The sequence below is a fragment of the Somniosus microcephalus genome, chromosome 7 (genome assembly GCF_052327205.1).
Source record: "Somniosus microcephalus isolate GS21.2 chromosome 7, FLI_Smic_1.0, whole genome shotgun sequence".
NCBI classification, from domain to species: domain Eukaryota; kingdom Metazoa; phylum Chordata; class Chondrichthyes; order Squaliformes; family Somniosidae; genus Somniosus; species Somniosus microcephalus.
This window is the reverse complement of record NC_140993.1, coordinates 37,124,952-37,143,311: the sequence shown is the minus strand read 5'-3', so window position 1 is coordinate 37,143,311 and position 18,360 is coordinate 37,124,952. Positions and strand designations below refer to the sequence as shown.

General features: G+C 44.8%; 1 protein-coding gene across 2 annotated transcripts in view; it reads right to left on the bottom strand.

The window, feature by feature from the left end:
• Nucleotides 1-18,360, bottom strand: part of dennd3a (DENN/MADD domain containing 3a) — a 170,199-nt gene that overhangs the window by 120,189 nt on the left and 31,650 nt on the right. For both annotated transcript variants that reach the window (XM_085992426.1, XM_085992427.1), the window contains exons 3-5: nt 15,249-15,531; nt 11,962-12,077; nt 1,673-1,815 (exon numbers count right to left, since the gene is read on the bottom strand). In XM_085992426.1, the coding sequence (XP_085848552.1) occupies nt 1,673-1,815; nt 11,962-12,077; nt 15,249-15,531 (542 nt within the window). The remainder of the gene's footprint in view (nt 1-1,672; nt 1,816-11,961; nt 12,078-15,248; nt 15,532-18,360) is intronic.

Genomic DNA, 18,360 nt, shown 5'->3' with positions numbered 1-18,360 from the left:
CCCTTAAATGCATCTATACTATTCACATCAACCACTCCCTATGGTAGTGAATTCCACATTCTCACCACCTTCAGGGTCAAGAAGTTTCTTCTAAATTCCCTATTTGATTTCTTGGTGACTATCTTATATTGATGGCCTCTAGTTTTGCTCTTCCCCACAAGTGGAAACATTCTCTCTGTGCCAACTCTAGCAAAACCGTTCATAATTTTAAAAACCTCTATTAGGTCATCCCTCAGCCTTCTCTTTTCAAGAGAAAAGAGATGTAGCCTGTTCATATCCTTTCCTGATGGGTATAACCTCAGCATTTCTGGTATCATCCTTGTAAATCTTTTTTGCACCCTCTCCAGTGCCTCTATATCCTTTATAGAATATGGCAGCCAGAACTGTACATATATATATCACACACACACCGAGATCCAAGCCACAGCCTCAAAATCTCATAAAAGACATTTGGGGGGAAAAATTCGGTTGCTTTGCGCCTAAGAGGGCGCTAACGGGGCGCAAAGCAGCTAGCACAAAGGCGCGACGATGTTAGTGCCGCTCACGAAATTGACCAGTCGTTTTGCGGCGGCGCTAAACACTACCGCCACAATCTCCTGCGCCCGCAGATCGTGACGTCAGTCAAGCGTGCAACGCCCCGGTAGCGCACCAGACCGGATATTGAGTCGCGCCCCCTGCCTTAGCGCCTGCCGCTAGGGACGACAGGCACAGGGGAAGGTTTTCAAGTCGGGAAGGGGCTGGGGGAGCGCTATTTAAAGGCGGGTGCTTCCTGCCTTTACTTGTTGGTAAAATTTTTGGATTTAACGCTGTCCTAAGGAGTTTTGGCCCTCAGTAACACTTTTGAGGTTCCTAAGTGCCGAGCTCATTCCATGAGCCTATCCATTAGTGTTTCCAACACAATTGCTTTGGAAGACTCTCCAGGCCGAGATTCAAGGCTGCAATGAGCAGGGAGTGGCTGGCCAGCAAGAACTGGATGGTGCCAGTCTGTCTGGCTTCCATGGTAATTGGCATTGCCTGAGCTACAGTAGCGTTCTGAGGTAGCGCCTCGTTTGATCCTTAAGAGAGGTGTGTAGCGCCTGATTTAATGCTCAAATCACCTCCAGGGGCGATAGAGGCAAATTTTGCAGTCGGAGGCGATAATTAGCACCGGGCGCTAAGCTTTGCACCCGGCTGATATTAGCGCCCCAAAATGGGTGATACAGAATTTTTCCCCCTTGGTACCTTAGAGCCAGGCTGCACCTCACATGACAGAACCACTCTCTTCTCCTCTGCTAAAGTCATGGCCAGTTCTTTCTTCCTGGTATTGACGGTGCAGTAAATTATTACAAAGGAGCACTGGTGCCACCCAAGGTTAATTACAAGCAAGTCAGTGAGCAAGCATTATCTGTGTTGCCATTTCATGAGCTTGTTGGAGAAAAAAAAATTGAAGAATTTCTTTTGAACAAAAAAGTAGTCAGAAAAAGAAATGATGGTGCAAATCCCAGAGAAGGACGTTGAACAACCTGCTGGAGCCAGATACTGTCTTCATTCAGTCAAGTTCTAGCTGTTTTGCACACATGCAGGTGAACCAGCTGTCATTTCGCAGCGTAAAGCAAACTACCAGCAGTTAAAATGCACAGGCTATGAGCTCAGTTCAACCAAACAAAAAACACAACCATATGCTAGTGCTTACCAGGAGAGGCAATCCTTAAAGGCTGTATAATAGGGGAATTTGGATATCACACAAACACTGAAGGGAGCATACAGCATGGACATCCTAGGGTTGTGCACAGTTACATTCCAATGTGCTTGTCCATGTTGGAAACTATTTCCTTCCTGTGAATAAAGAATGCAGCACTCATCTTAAAAAGTAACATTTATTGAAGTTTTATTACAAAATATAAATTAATTTATGCAGAATTAACCTATGGCTGAATTTGTAAACTGCATAATCTACTTACCCACTCCCTAGTGAAGTAAATTTTATTTCAAGAAAGGAAAGGAAAAAAAATCCACCATGCCCAATGGATCAACATATGTAGAGAGCATACTGATAATTCCTCCAAATGTAACAAATTGGGTAATGTCGGGCTCAATGAAGCATTAGTCAGTGAAACGGAAAAGCCTAAGTTGAAGGAAAGAAAATAGGGAGCTGGATGGGTCAAAGTTAAAAGACGTTTCAAGAGAGAGGAAAGAAGATCAGAATGGTTACTCAAGATGTTACTGTAACAGATATCAGATTCCTACCCTCACAAAGTACAAATTAGAATGTAAGGATAAGACTGGCAGAATGCCAGAGAAGTAGTGTGACAAGGCAAGGAAGCAGTAAATGAGGCATAGAGAGCAGTTGTACGGCATTTATTGCTAATAAAACTGGACAGCTGTGTGTGTCAAAGATAGTGCGTTGCCTCCCTGGAGCTACAACTATGCACATTAAGAAAAAAATAGAGCTACTGAAAAGAACAGAAATGAAGCCAGTGGTTGTCAGAAATAACAATATACGGTCACATCATGAACAATCAAGGACATATATGTGAGAATCACCTTGAAATGTAATAGGAGACATCAAGTATCAAGTTTTCAATAATACTTCAGGTGCTTGGTAAAGTAGGTAAGTTTACTAACAAAACATGGGGGTAATATCAGCGCAATCCGGGCAAAAATGGCCGAACCAGCGCTAAACATCAGGGAATTATAGACGCGAGTTACGCCCAAAACCACTTGCATTTGTGTTTTCCGTGATCTTTTTATGTTAGTTTAAGATTCAATGGGCTAGATTTTCAGGGAGCCGTCAGGCGGGGTTTCAGGCATGTTGGGGTGGGGGGGGGGGGGGGAATCCCGACTTTGGGGGTCCCGCCACCATCCCGCCCATAACCCCGCCCCACGTAAGTTTCAGGGGCGGCGGGTACCCGCCCCGCACTGGGACCCGCCGAAACCAGGCGGGAAGGGATTAGTGCCAATGAACTGCCTGTTAACAGGTAGTTAACAGGCAGTTTTTAGCCTAATCCCCATTGAGGGGTTTCGTGTGGGTTTCCCCGACGGCTCCAAACCACGCCAGGTTAGCGAGGCGGGCTGTCGGGTTGAATGAGTTGGAGGGGTCGCGATGTCGGCGCTCAGGTGAGTGATGGGTGCATGAGTGTAAAGGTGTGTCTAAAGTGTGTAAAGAACTTTTACTTACCTGTACTTACCTTAACAGCCTTTCTTCCTGTAGGCGTCGGGAGTGCATCACTCAGCCGGAACTGAAAGCTGAACGGCTGCGATCTGTCAAAAGTGACAGCCTTCAGCTTTTAGTGCTGCTGGGATTTCTAAATGAGTCTGCGCAGGACTCATCTTAGAAATCAGACCATCAGTGTTTCACAGCTTCAAACAGCTGTGAGACACTGATATTTCATCTGTCAGGAAATCTTGACAAATGAAATTGCAGTCTGTGATGTCGCCTGTTGTCGGGTGGCCCTTAATTGGCCTGCTGAGCGGGCTCAACAAGGTCAATCAAGGGAAAGTCGTGCGGATTGGCCAGACGGCGAAGTAGGCGGGTCAAAACCCCGAAAAGGGAAGCCCCGCCTTCTTCCCGACAGGTTCCACAAAATCGACCCCAATGTGTCCAAATCAGGCCCCTCCCACAAAACTGGCCATGCCCCCGGATCGATACTGCACTAGTTAAAGAAAGCTCTTCAAATTGCCCTCACTGCGCTCATTTTCTTGGGTGTACAGGCACTGGTAGAAACGATTTAAAAGTATTTTCAGGTCAAAAAATTATCTAATTTACTAATAAACTGACTAGTATACACCAATGAAACTCGTAAATGGTTTAGTATAGTTTTTAAAATGTAATTTTTAGTGATTTTAAATCAGGTTACTCACAGGTGGAGGACTGGACACTCAATAAAAATGTTTCTTTTTGGTGATAAACCCATTTTCAGCTGTATTAATAAAACTGCACCAGGTTACCGCTCTTAAATACATCAAGGAATACTTTTTAATGGAAAGAAAAAATAACAATTAAGTTCAATTACGCTGCCCGATTGTGCTGGCTCATGGAAGATTTTACGTTTGTGATTCTGCAAATTAATTTTAGCAGAAACTTGAATTGTAACCTAACCAGCACAATTTCAAGCACATTTTGGGTATAATTTCCTGATTTTGCCCGAAGCAGAAACTCAATAAATGGCTGACCAGCTACAACAATACTAATGACATTTTCAAAATGAACTGGGATTGTTTTCAGGTTAAGATAATAGTTTAGTCCAGCCCTATGACCCTCGCAATATCTGCCAATTCTGGCTTCTTGAGCATCCCAGGTTTTAATTGCTCCACCACTGGAAGCCATGCCTTCAGCTGCCGAGGCCCTAAGCTCTTGAAATCTCTTCCAAAACCTCTCTACCTCTTTCCTCCTTTGAGGCGTTCCTTAAAACCTACCTCCTTGGTCATCTGCCCCAATATCTCATGTGGCCTGTGTAGAGTCCGCGCCTTAATAATACACGGACTGCGGGAGAACAATAAAACAGGTATTTTACTGAACAGAGTGTAACGTCAGACTGAAGTACAGAAGCCTGCTAGGGCTTTTTATACAGGGGTGATCACTGCTGGTACTGCAGTATAAAACCAGTTCTTCTCTTAAAGGCACATACACAATTCCTCCCCTTTTAGATAAACAGTACATAACATTCATTTAACAACTAAACAATAACTAATTACAATTACAATTTTCTCGGTACTATATACATCAACTGAAATAATTATTTATAAGTTCAGTCTTTGAGGAGGCTTCCCGAGCCTGACTGGATAGCGCCTTTCTCGAGTATCCTGTGCTTGCGGTGGAGTCGATTCTAGCTCATCGTCATTGGTTGGTTCGTCAGCTTCCAAAACCACTGCTTCTGAGGTAGACGCAATCTGTACTTCGGGTTCATCACCAGGTGCACCTGCTAGTGGTATGGGTTTGGCTTGTTCCTGTGACTCTAGAATCTGGTCAGCATGGCGTCTCACGATGCTCTCTCCAACGTCCACTGTGTACATTAGTGGTCCCTGCTGTGTGCATATCGTTCCTGGCTGCCATTTTTCTGTTCGGTAGTCACGGGCCAAGACTGGTTGTCCTATCTTGAAGCTCCTGGTTGGCTTCTCGTTGATGTGCTGGAATTGCTTATCCTCAACATCTCGTCTTATGTTTGGTTTGAGCAAATCCAGGCGACATCTTCGCCTTCGGTTGAAGAACATTATGGCTGGAGCTTGGTTGGTGACTGCATGTGTCGCATTCCGGTAAGCAAACAAGAAATTATCTACCTTGTGTTGTAGTGGTATGTCGTCGTTATACATCGCCTTTATTGCCTTTTTAAAGGTCTGAACAAACCTCTCAGCCAATCCATTTGTGGCTGGATGATATGGGGCAGATGTGTAATGTTTCACCCCATTATTCCTCAGAAACCTCCAGAAATCCTCGGACACAAACTGTGGCCCATTGTCGGAGCAAATCTGTTCTGGCAAGCCATTCCTGGCGAAGATGGTCTGTACGACTGCAATAGTTTTCTCCGTGGTGGTGGAGGACATTTTGATGACCTCTGGCCATTTCGAATAGGCATCCACGGCGATTAGAAACATTGAGTCCATAAATGGACCAGCAAAATCAATGTGTACCCGTTGCCATGGAGACGAGGGCCACTCCCATGGGTGTAGAGGGGCCTGTGCTGGTGCATTTTGGACTTTCTGGCATCCTGAGCAGCTCTTGGTCAGGTCCTCGATTCGTTTATCGATTCCCGGCCACCACACATAAGCCCTGGCTAGGCTCTTCATTTTTACCCCTCCCAGATGACCCTCATGAAGCTCATTGAGCACTCTATCCCTTAACTTGGGTGGAATTACCACTCGGGATCCACACATCAAGGTCCCCCGGCACACTGACAGCTGTTCTCTCCTTGGCGAGAATGCTGGCAACAGTGAGTCGCCATGTGCTGGCCATCCCTTCACCGTCAAATCATAGACCCGAGAGTGTCGGGTCATTTCGGGTTTCCTTCTCTATACTTGAGTTTGTAACAGGTAGACATTCGACTATGGTCGCATGGAATATCTCAACAGGGTCCACTGCAGGTGCTTCCTCTACCGTAGGCAATGGTAGGCGCAACAGCCCATCAGCGTTTCCATGCTGCTTCGTACCCTTGTACTCTATGTCGTACTGATGTGCCCCTAGAAAAAGTGACCATCTTTGCAGCCGTTGCGCCGTCATCACCGGAACGCCCTTTTTGGGTTAAAAATGGAGACCAGATGATCAGTCAGTAGGGTGAATTTCTGCCCGTGCAGATAGTGATTGAACTTCTTCACCCCCCACACCAGGCTGAGGGCCTCCCTGTCAATCTGGGCGTAGTTACGCTCGGCTGAGGTTAACGAGTGCGACGCAAAGGCTATTGGCCTCTCTGAACCGTCAAGGAATTTGTGTGACAGCACCGCTCTAATGCCATAGGGAGACGCATCACATGCCAACCGAATCGGTAGTGTTGGGTTGTAATGGGCCAATACTTCTTTTGAAGTGATTAGGCATTTACATTTCTGAAAGGCACGCTTACACTCATCACTCCATTTCCATGTTACTCCAGTTTGCAGCAGGGCGTTCAGTGGGTGCAGAATTGTAGATAAATTTGGCAAGAACTTATGGTAGTAGTTCACCAGCCCGAGAAACGACCTCAGTTGCGACACATTTTCCGGTGCTGGAGCCTTGACTAAAGCCTCAATCTTGTCTAGCAACTTATGCAACCCTTCCTCATCAATCATGTGGCCACAATACGAGATTTGTTTCCTGAAGAACTCACATTTGGGGCGGTTGGCTCGTAGCCCATATTCCTGCAATCTAGTGAGCACCTGCTCCAGGTTGGCAAGGTGTTCACTGTCATTTTCGCCCGTAACCAGGATGTCGTCCAAATAACACTGGGTCCCCGGGATCCCTTGCAGGACTTGTTCCATCGCCCTCTGCCAAATAGCCGGGGCTGATGCTACCCCGAATACCAGTCGGTTGTACTGGTAAAGACCTTTGTGAGTGTTTATCGTGAGGTATTTCCTAGATGCTTCTTCCACCTCCATTTGTAGATACGCTTGGGCCAGATCAATCTTCGTAAAGCGTTTCCCTCCAGATAGTGAGGCGAAAATATCTTCTATCCGTGGAAGTGGATATTGTACTGTGTGCAGGACTGGGTTCACAGTTACCTTGAAGTCCCCACAGATGCGAACCTTCTTCGGTTCCCCAGGCGTGCTGCTCAATGATTTCTTCATTACAGGAACGATGGGTGTGGCCCACTCGCTCCAGTCCACCTTGGACAGCACACCCGAACGCTCCAGACTCTCCAGCTCTGCTTCAACGGCTGGGCGGATCGCGTACGGCCTCAAAAAATTTTGGGTTTGCGTTATCTTCGATTTTTATCGTTGCCTTTACTCCTTTTAGAGTCCCAAGTCCTTGTTGGAACACCTCTTTCGCGTCAGTTAGAATTTGTGACAGTCGTCCAGGTGTGACGTCATCATCCTTTTTGTCAGTCACAGTTAGCGCCTGAATGGAATGCCAATCCAATTGTATTTTTCGGATCCATTCACATCCCAATAATGGTGGTCCTCCATCTTGTAGTATATATAGATACAGTTTGTGTGTTTCCTTGCCGTTGAACTTAACTGGCACCCTTATTTTTCCTCTGGGGTAGACTTTTTGCCCCGTGTATGTCTTCAATACAATGGACGTGTCCTTTAAGGGTATGTGTGAGAATAGCCGCTCATAGTGTCGTCGATTCATGACAGTTAGGGCTGATCCTGTATCCAATTCCATCTTTACTTGGGACCCTGCTATCGTGAGGGTGACCCAAATGGTTCGGTGATCCTCCTTTGCGATCACGTTGTGTAACTTTAGACAACTTAGTCTCCTGCTCCCGGAGTCCTTATCACTCTCCTGATCTTCCGAACTACTGTCTGTCAATTTCTTTACTTTCTTGTAGTGCTGGTTTTCTTTCCCGACCTGCAGATTCTTGCTATATGTCCCATTTTCCCGCATTGCCTGCATACTTTGTCCTTAAACCAGCAGTCCTTCTGATCATGGGTTGTTCTGCCGCAGCGATAGCACTTTTCTGCTCCATAAGCCATTTCGTTAGCGCTGTATTCTTGTGGTTTCTGTTGTATTTCCGCAGCTCCCCATGCTGCTGCTTCGTAGGATACTGCCACGCTGAAAGCCTGTTCTAGCGTCAGGTCCTTTTCCGAAAGTAGTCGTTTTTGGGTTCCTTCACTCTGGAGCCCGCAGACAAACTTATCCCGTAAGGTGTCTGCCAGTCCTGCTCCGAACTGGCAGTGCTTCGATAACTTGCGTAGTTCCGTAAGATAGTCAGCATTGTTCTCATCTCTGTGCTGGTTTCTTTTATGGAACTTGAATCTTTCTGCTATCAGCAGCGGTGTAGGGTTTAGGTGTTCCTGTAAGATATTAACAATCTCTTCAAAACTTTTCTCCATTGGTTTAGCTGGGGAAATTAAATTCCGCAATAGACCGTACATTCTCGCGCCCATTAAATTTAATAATACCGACGCCTTCTTTCCATTGGCCACCTCATTGGCATTGCAGTACACTTCAATTCTTTCCACATACGTGGTCCAGTCTTCTACCTCGTTGTCGAAAGCAGTGATACTGCCACTCTTCGGCATCTTGGGTGATTTAAAATGGCGCCTCCCGCGCTTTTTCTTCTTCCCCAATGGAATAAAATGGCGCCTCCCGCGCTTTTCCTTCTTCCCCAATGGAATGAAATGGCGCCTCCCGCGCTTTCCTTCTTCCCCTTGCTGCCACGCTGCTCCTAGCGTTCTACAGGGTAATGGCGGTGACCCGCGGCTTCGGCGCGTCTCACTTTTCCTTCCCCTCGTTTATTTTCTCTCCGCTGCCCGGTTCTTGAGCACCGACCGCGCCCTGTGCGCTCCACCCTCTCTCTTTCCTCCCGGCGACGCTGCGCGGCCCCTTTGCAGAGCCTCTCGATCGAGCTCGAGCCCGCCGCAGTCCGGAAGGGTCAGCGCACTACCTGCTACCAGCACGATTTGCTGGAACACCTTGACTGGGGAGCCAAGCCCAGCTCTCCACAGCCTCTCCCGCAATTCTCCGAACTCCGCTGGATCCTTGGGCGGTTGCCCGCGGTCGACGCCCATTGCTCTGACTTCGACCTCCAAGAAACTTCTTCTCAGGGAAAGATCCCCGTGAGGTGATGCAGTACTGCAGGTGAGTTCGAACCTGCTCGTCGCCACTGTAGAGTCCGCGCCTTAATAATACACGGACTGCGGGAGAACAATAAAACAGGTATTTTACTGAACAGAGAGTAACGTCAGGCTGAAGTACAGAAGCCTGCTAGGGCTTTTTATACAGGTGTGGTCACTGCTGGTACTGCAGTATAAAATCAGTTCTTCTCTTAAAAGGTACATACACAACAGCCTGGTGTCAAACTTTGTTTGTTAACGCTCCTGTGAAGTGCCTTGGGGTCTTTTGCTATGTTAAAGGTGCTGTATAAATTCAAGTTGTTGTTGTTGTAGTGAAGATGGGTTTCACATCAACAATGCAAGAACCTCAAGGTTTGCAAAGAACATAGAAGCAACCACTGCAAAATAATTTTAAAATAGATGATGGTTTGGGAAATTGAAATGGAGGGGGGCAGGGAGATAACTGGATCTCATACAAAACCAATACAGGGATAGCCAATAAACTAGAAGGATTTCACTATCTCAGGGAGAAACGCTGGATCCAGCCTCCAGCAGGAGTCAGGCACGGAGGACAAACAAGAAGGAAAAAAAAAAATCATAGTAAGTCAATTATATACGAAGACCATCATAGCAGTAGGGAATCAAAATATGGCTTACCCTGGCAGATGGAGAAGAATATGACATAGTAAGGTACAGAATGAGTAGGAAAGATAGAATAGATTGAAAAGGAAGGGGCATAGATCTATATGTTAGAGACACATGGAAAATAAAGTAAACAGAATAAATATGGCTAGAGGTTTCAAACAGAAAAAGAACTAAAATAATAATGTGCCAAAGGCTGCCAATTCTAAATATGAGAGGGAAGAATACTTTGAGAAGATAGGAGGGTGTGTGAAAATAGGAATGCTATATCATTTAGAGATCTGTTTCTACCATCTCACTGGGGAGCCTATTCCATTGAAGTAACCACTCGCTCATCGAAATAATATTGCTGCAGATTAGTTTTGAATATACCCCCCTCTTCAAACGCAGACCGTGTACCCTGGTTCTACTGTTTTGGACAAGGTGAAACAGCTGGTCATGGTCTACATTATCTAGTCCCTTTAGAATTCTATCACCTCTCAACCTTCTCTTTTCCAGTGAGAAGATGCCTAATTTATGTAAATCACTCCTCGAATCCTTCCATCCCTTCAATCATTCGGGCTGCCCTCTTCTGTATGTTTTCAATAGCTGCAAAATCCTTTTTGTACTACGGCGATCAGAACTATAATTTTAAGTGCCGTTAGCACTAATGATTTCTAAAGTGGCCGGATTACCTTACTATTTCGACTCAATATTGACCTTTTAATACATCCCATTTGATTTGCTTTACTCACTGCCAAGCATTATTGTGATAGCTTCAATTTATTTTCAATGAAAATTTCATCCATTTAAGTAATAGACCCTTCCTGGATTTTTTTGTCCCCATGTGAAGCACTTTGCATTCCTCTACATTGAATTTCATCTGCCACCTGTCTGCCCAATTCCCAAGTATATTCAAATTCTGCAGCATATCCTGTTCAGCTTTGCAAGGCACCACCTTCATGAGCTTTGTATCATAATTGGCCACTGTGCTTGTGACTGCTAACTCCAGATCATTTATGAAGATATTAAACAAAAAAGAGGTCCCAAGCATACCATAGAAAATAGAAAAGGGAAGCCAAAATACAATTAGAATAGTTGGGGATATCTGGTTTCGGGTGGGGTGGAGAGTATACATTGTGATACACAAGGAATCACAATTGTGTGGGACAGGCTCGATGGACCAGAGGACCTGTCCGTCATTGTTCGTATGCTACCAATGTTCAAAATTATGAGGCGTTTATTGGGAAAAACTATTTTCACTGATCACTAAGCTGATAACTAGTGTATAAATTTCAGATCACCACCAAAAAAAAAAAAAAAAAAAGTGGTTAGGAGTTTAAAAAAACATAGAAGGTGGTTAACGGGAGAGACAAAAGATTCGCAGAAAAAGATTTGAGAAGATCAGCTTAAGATGTTCAAACTAATGAGGGATTTTGGTAAGGGACATCAGGTAAAACAATTTTCTTTGGTCAGTAACCCTGTAATTAGAGGGTATAAATTTAAAATTAGCAAAAAAGAGAAGTTTGGATTTCTTTTAGCCTGAAGGTTGTTCGGATATGGAATGCCCTACCAGAAATAGTGGTAGAAGCAGAATTGATGAGAGTAAATAAATACTTGAAAAAGACAAATTTTGAAAAGGTATGGGGAAAGGGCAGGGGACTGCAACTGATGGTAGCTCCTTCAGAGCACTTGCACAGGCATGATGAGTCAAATGGCCTCCTGTGCTTATAAAATTGTATGATGCTATGATTTAACAGCCGAGCCAGAAACTAGAACTCACTATTTGCAAAGGTACATTGGTAAACTAATGCACTTCACGTTATGTAAAATTCTATTTTCAATTCCACCTGCAAGAGTCGCTGAGTATCAAAAAGGGGAAATTTCCCATAGTTATTCCTTTTCTCTGTAGGGAAGTCTTGCACATGTGTACAAGTGATTAGTGCACTGACTAGTACACATTTATTCTCCCCCCACCCCCACCCCCAAAAAAAGTACAACACTTAGCACATCAGTTTGAGAAAAGCACTGGCAGGAACTCAGCACTTCCATTTGGCAACAGCCTAATTAAGACAGATTGCAAAAGACACACATTTCCTGTGGAAACCTACAGGTGAGAATCTACACACTGCATTTTTCAAGTTAAAAGGAGTTATTACTGTACACTTTATATACCTGAATAGGTCTGTAGAACTGCACTACCACACCATAGGTCCTTGTTCCAAAAACATCCGTGAACACCAGGAAATGATAGTGGTCCTCCTTTGGTTCAGTCTCTATTTGCAGTTCTCCTATAAATGAACAAGCAATATTCCGCAGAACAGCATATTATTTTTGTGCAGTTTTTTAATGTTGTACGTAATCAGCAAAAATGTCACCATGCAATGATGCTACTTATATGCAGACAAACAACGGGTTTATATTCCTCAAAATAATCCCAGTTTGAAAACAAGGTTTTTTTAATGCTCCATTTTTAATTCGGTTTATTGTAATAGAATATAAAAAGTTTTATTATATACCTTCACAGTTTTCAATCACATGGGCATAACTAGGACCATATGCTATCTTCCTGGAGCCTGTAGATCGAGTCATGCCCACAAGATTGCCAACTGTCATCGAACAATAACAGTTTTAACATGTTGCAGATACAATAGCAAGTTTGCTATTATGAAAATGCTTCAGAATTCAATTTAAATAAAAACAACGGCCTAGAAATTGCAGTCGGGGGCGTACCTCTGGAATCATTTATGAAGGGAATCCCCAAATTATATTTTTTTAATTCGTTCATGGGATGCAAGGTCAGCATTTATTGCCCATCCCTAATTGCCCTCGAGAAGGTGGTGGTGAGCCCCCTTCTTGAACCGCTGCAGTCCATATAGTAAAGGTACTCTTACAGTGCTGTTAGGGAAGGAGTTCCAGGATTTTGACCCAGCAACGATGAAGTTATATACTTCCAAGTCAGGATGGGGTGTGACTTCAGGTGGCGGTGTCCCCATGCGCCTGCTGCCCTTGTCCTTCTAGGTGGTTGAGGTTGCGGGTTTGGAAGGTGCTGCCAAAGAAGCCTTGGCGAGTTGCTGCAGTGCATCTTGTAGATTGTACACACTGCAGTCACGGTACACCGGTGGTAGAGGGAGTGAATGTTTAAGGTGGTGGATGGGGTGCCAATCAAGTGGGCTGCTTTGTCTTGGATGGTGTCGAGCTTCTTGAGTGTTGTTGGAGCTGCACTCATCCAGGCAAGTGGAGAGTATTCCATCACACTCCTTACTTGTGCCTTTTAGATGGTAGAAAGGCTTTAGGGAGTCAGGAAGTGAAACACTCGCCGCAGAATACCCAGCCTCTGACCTGCTCTTGTTGCCACAGTATTTATGTGGCTGGTGCAGTTAAGTTTCTGGTCAATGGTGACCCCCCCCGAGGATATTGATGGTGGGAGATTTGGCGATGGTAATACTGTTTAATTTCAAGAGACGCTGGTTAGACGCTCGCTTGTTGGAGATAGTCATTGCCTGGCACTTGTGTGGTGCAAATGTTACCTGCCACTTATCAGCCCAAGCCTGACTGTCGTCCAGGTCTTGCTGCATGTGTGCATGGACTGCTTCATTATCTGAGGAGTTGTGAAAGGAGCTGAACACTGCAGTCATCAGCAAACATTCCCATTTCTGACCTTATGTTGGAAGGAAGGTCATTGCTGAAGCAGCTGAAGATGGTTGGGCCTAGGACAGTGCCCTGAAGAACTCCTGCAGCGATGTCCTGGGGCTGTGATGATTTACCTTCAACCACCACAACCATCTTCCTTTGTGCTAGGTATGACTCCAGCCAGTGGAGAATTTTTGCCCCGATTCTCATTGACTTCAGTTTTACTAGGGCTCCTTGATGCCACACTCAGTCAAATGCTGCCTTGATGTCAAGGGCAGTCACTCTCACCTCTCGTCTGGAATTCATCTCTTTTGTCCATGTTTGGACCAATTCTGTAATGAGGTCTGGAGCAGAGTGGTCCTGACGGAATCCAAACTGGGCATCAGTGAGCAAGTGCTGCTTGATAGTACTGTCGATGGCACCTTCCATCACTTTGCTGATGATTGAGAGTAGACTGATGGTAATTGGCTGGATTGGATTTGTATTGCTTTTTGTGGACAGGACATACCTGGGCAGTTTTTCACTTTGTCAGATAGATGCCAGTGTTATAGCTGTACTGGAACAGCTTGGCTAGAGGCACGGCCATTTCTGGAGCACAAGTCTTCAGCACGGCAGCCGGGATGTTGTCGTGGGCCACAGCCTTTGCTGTATCCAGTGCACTCAGCCATTTCTTCATATCACATGGAGTGAATTGAATTGGCTGAAGACTGGCTTCTGTGGTGGTGGGGACCTCAGGAGGAGGCCGATATAGATCATCCACTCGGCACTTCTGGCTGAAGATGGTTGCAAACGCTTCAGCTTTGTCTTTTGCACTCACGTGCTAGTTCCACCATCATGGAGGATGGGGATATTCATGGAGTCTCCTGCTCCAGTTAGTTGTTTAATGGTCCACTACCATTCACGACTGGATGTGGCAGGACTGCAGAGCTTTGATCTGATCCGCTGATTGTGGGATCACTTAGTTACATGCATGCTGCTTCCACTTTTTAGCATGCATGTAGTCCTATGTTGCAGCTTCCCCAGGTTGGCACCGCATTTTTAGGTACACCCGGTGCTGCTCCTGGCATGCCCTTCTGCACTCCTTATTGAACCAGGGTTGGTCCCCTGGCTTGATGGTAATGGTAGAGTGAGGGATATGCCGGGCCATGAGGTTACAGATTGTGGTGGAATACAATTCTGCTGCTGCTGATGGATGCCCAGTTTTGAGCTGCTAGATCTGTTCTTTATGCAACGGAATCCCCAAATAATTATGCAATGTACAGAATTCTAATTATACAATGTACTGAATTGCAATTTTTTGTAAGTTCCTTCATTGCACCAATCTCAATAAAAATTGAATTTTTTGATAAATAATTTTAAACATCTTAATCTGGGCCAATATTTGCCTAAACTCATTTAAAGTGTATGTACATAATTTGGGATTTTTAAATGTTTTATTTAAGCCTTATATATACCCTTGCGCTGATGCAAGCAAGCCCAAGCCTGCTTTTACCAGTCCTAAGAGTTGCGTGGGCAATTGTTGAGCAAATAGCCCAACTTGACAGATCGCAAGTTCCAGATTTCGCACATGCAGACACCGCAATTTCAGGGCCATAACTGTGGCTTCAACTGCAATGATCAGGTGGAAGCAATGTTAAGACCTGAAGAAAAACAAACAATACACACAAGCACACATACCCAAGCATGGCATGTACTTCGGGTTGAATTCCAAACTCATCACAAAACAGTGATGAAAGCAGAAAATGTGCCATCACATTTAGTAAAAGGTCCTCGCCTGGTTGGATGTGCAGAGGAGAAAAATAAATGATTTTCAAATATAAATAACTTACCTGGGAAACATAACTGAAGTAGCCCTTGGAGATCTATATTATTTGGAATGCTAAATTCTTCAGTCTGTGGCTCTTTGTGACCTGAATTTGCGTTGCTTGAAGCAGAAGTTGTACGCTTGCATTCCTTTTTCTTTTTGAATGAGCGGCGTCTTGGAGTTCTGGTAAAGTTTTGAGCAACGTAACCAGGCTGACTGTCCTCTTTGCTAACAAATGGAGGAACATGAACTGATCGAACCTCTGGGCTAAGACAATTACTCGATCGAGCACTACCTTTATGGGCTGCCTATAGAAAGAAAGACAAACCAATGCTATATACAAGCATTACTGAAAATATAACTGACAAGTGTATTACAAGAACTATGAACACCGCTGATGTTAATTCAGGTAAAGTAAATGCTTAAGTAGTCTTTATATTGCACTTTGTGATGACAAAACACAATTTTTTTTAAAATATACATACAAAACGCTAGCTCAAACAACCATTTAAAGTTTTACTGGTCTATACAATAAAGCACCAAACCTGATGCATAGTACTATATTATAGACTAGAAAGTCCCTGGTTCAACCCCAATTCTGCACTATGTTAACTGATAGCAATGAAGTGACCTCAGCTGGAAAGTGCACATTTGTGGATATTCGGCAAGGACAGGATCAGGTTTAGCGGTGATCATTTTCAGAGTTAACTGGAGTGGGGATTTGAAGCGGGGGGGGGGGGGGGGGGGAGGAGGGGGAGGACAGTTGTTTAATTTAAATTTAAATAGATAAGAATAAAAACTTAACTAACATTCATAGTACGAATGACAGCACAGGAAGGCAAATTAAGTTCTTTGCAGGACATTGGAGTTGAGTAGCAGATCTTGACTCGGACAAACATATCTACAGGAAGTGTCTCCAAAATTACTTGAGCTCAAGATCTGGGAATTCAGGTGGCATTGGAGATAATCCACACATCAGGGAGGGAGGGAGGGAAGTTTCTGGAGCAAGGGTTTCAGAGGGTCGTAGCCCACTGAGAGATAGGGAGAAATCGGTGGTAGAAGGAGCAGTGGAGACGATCCACAGGCTAGAGCAGTAATGTCCAGAGCAAAATTACCCTCTCCAACAAGTTTCAAGCACTGGCTTCCCGTGGGCAAGATGAGGACTCTGGGCAGGACCATCAAATAGATTACAATGTCACCAAAAAACAGGAGATGGTTCAAGGGGGAGAGATTAGCAATTCAGTTGGGAATGCAGCAGTAATAAGAAACTCATTAGTTGGAGAGGTGGACGCTATCCTTTGATGTTGTGACCGAGTTTCCTTGATCCTTTGTTGCCTCTCAGATGTAGGGTAAGGAGCATTTAAAAAAGACTGAAGATCATGGTGGAGCTTAAAAACAAAAAGGGGGCAAGCACCTTGCTGGGGGTGTACTATAGGCCTCCAAACAGTCAGGGGGAGATAGAGGAACAGATATGTAGGCAAATCTCAGAGAAATGTGCAAATAATAGGGTAATAATAATGGGGGATTTCAACTTCCCCAATATTAACTGGGATAGTCAGAGTGTGAAAGGCTCAGAGGGTGTAGAATTCTTAAAGTGCATCCAGGAGAGCTTTTTGAGCCAGCATGTAGAAAGTCCTACAAGAGAGGGGGCGGTACTGGACCTAATTCTAGGGAATGTGTCTGGCCAAGTGAAAAAAGTGCTAGTAGGTGAGCACTTTGGTGACAGTGACCATAATATGGTAAGATTTAAAGGTGGTCATGGAAAAGGACATGGATGGGCCGGAAATAAAGGTTCTAAATTGGGGGAAGGTCAATTTTAATAGGATAAGGCAGGATCTGGCCAAAATGGACAGGGATCAGCTACTTGTAGGAAAATCCGCATCGGAACAATGGGAGGCTTTCAGAAGGGAGATTGAGATCATACAATGGCAACATGTTCCCGTAAAGGTCAAGGGTGGTTCCAAAAACCACAGGGAACCTTGGATGTCAGGGGATATACGAGAATGGATTAGGAAAAAAAGGAGGGCTTTTGGCAGATACAAAAGGCTAAAGACGGAGGAAGCCCTAGAGGAGTACAAAAAGTGCAGGGGGATACTTAAAAAAGAAATTAGGAGATCAAGGAGGGGCCATGAAATAACACTGGCGAGCAAAATAAAGGAAAATCCTAAGATGTTTTATAAGTATATTAAGGGTAAGAGGATAACTAGGGAAAAAATAGGGCCCATTAGGGACAAAAGTGGCAATCTGTGTGTGGAGCCTGAAGATGTAGGAGGGGTTCTAAATGAATTTTTTGCATCTGTTTTCACTATGGAGAAGGACGATGTAGACATAGAAATAGGGCGGGGGGACTGTGATATGCTCGAACATATTAACATTGAGAGGGAGGAGGTATTGGTGGTTTTAGCTGGCCTAAAAATGGATAAATCCCCAGGCCCGGATGAAATGTATCCCAGGCTGCTGTGTGAGGCAAAGGAAGAGATTGCGGGGGCTCTAACACATATATTCAGGACCTCTCTGGCCACAGGGGATGTGCCAGAGGACTGGAGAACCGCTAATGTAGTACCATTATTCAAGAAGGGAAGTAGGGAAAAACCGGGGAACTACAGGCCAGTGAGCCTAACATCAGTGGTAGGAAAATTATTGGAAAAAATTCTGAGGGACAAAATTTGTCTCCACTTGGAGAGGCAAGGATTAATCAGGGATAGTCAACATGGCTTTGTCAAGGGAAGATCATGTCTGACTAATTGGATTGAATTTTTTTGAGGGGGTGACTAGGTGTGTGGATGAGGGTAACGCAGTGGATGTGGTATACATGGATTTCAGTAAGGCCTTCGATAAAGTCCCGCACAGGAGACTGGTCAAGAAGGTAAGAGCCCATGGAATCCAGGGTGCCTTGGCACATTGGATACAAAACTGGCTTAGTGGCAGAAGGCAGAGGGTGATGGTCGAAGGTTGTTTTTGTGACTGGAAGCCTGTGGCCAGTGGGGTACCACAGGGATCGGTGCTGGGTCCCTTGCTGTTTGTGGTCTACATTAATGACTTGGATATGAATGTAAAAAGGTATGATCAGTAAGTTCGCCGATGATACAAAAATTGGTAGGGTGGTAAATAGCGAGGAGGGTAGCCTCAGTCTGCAG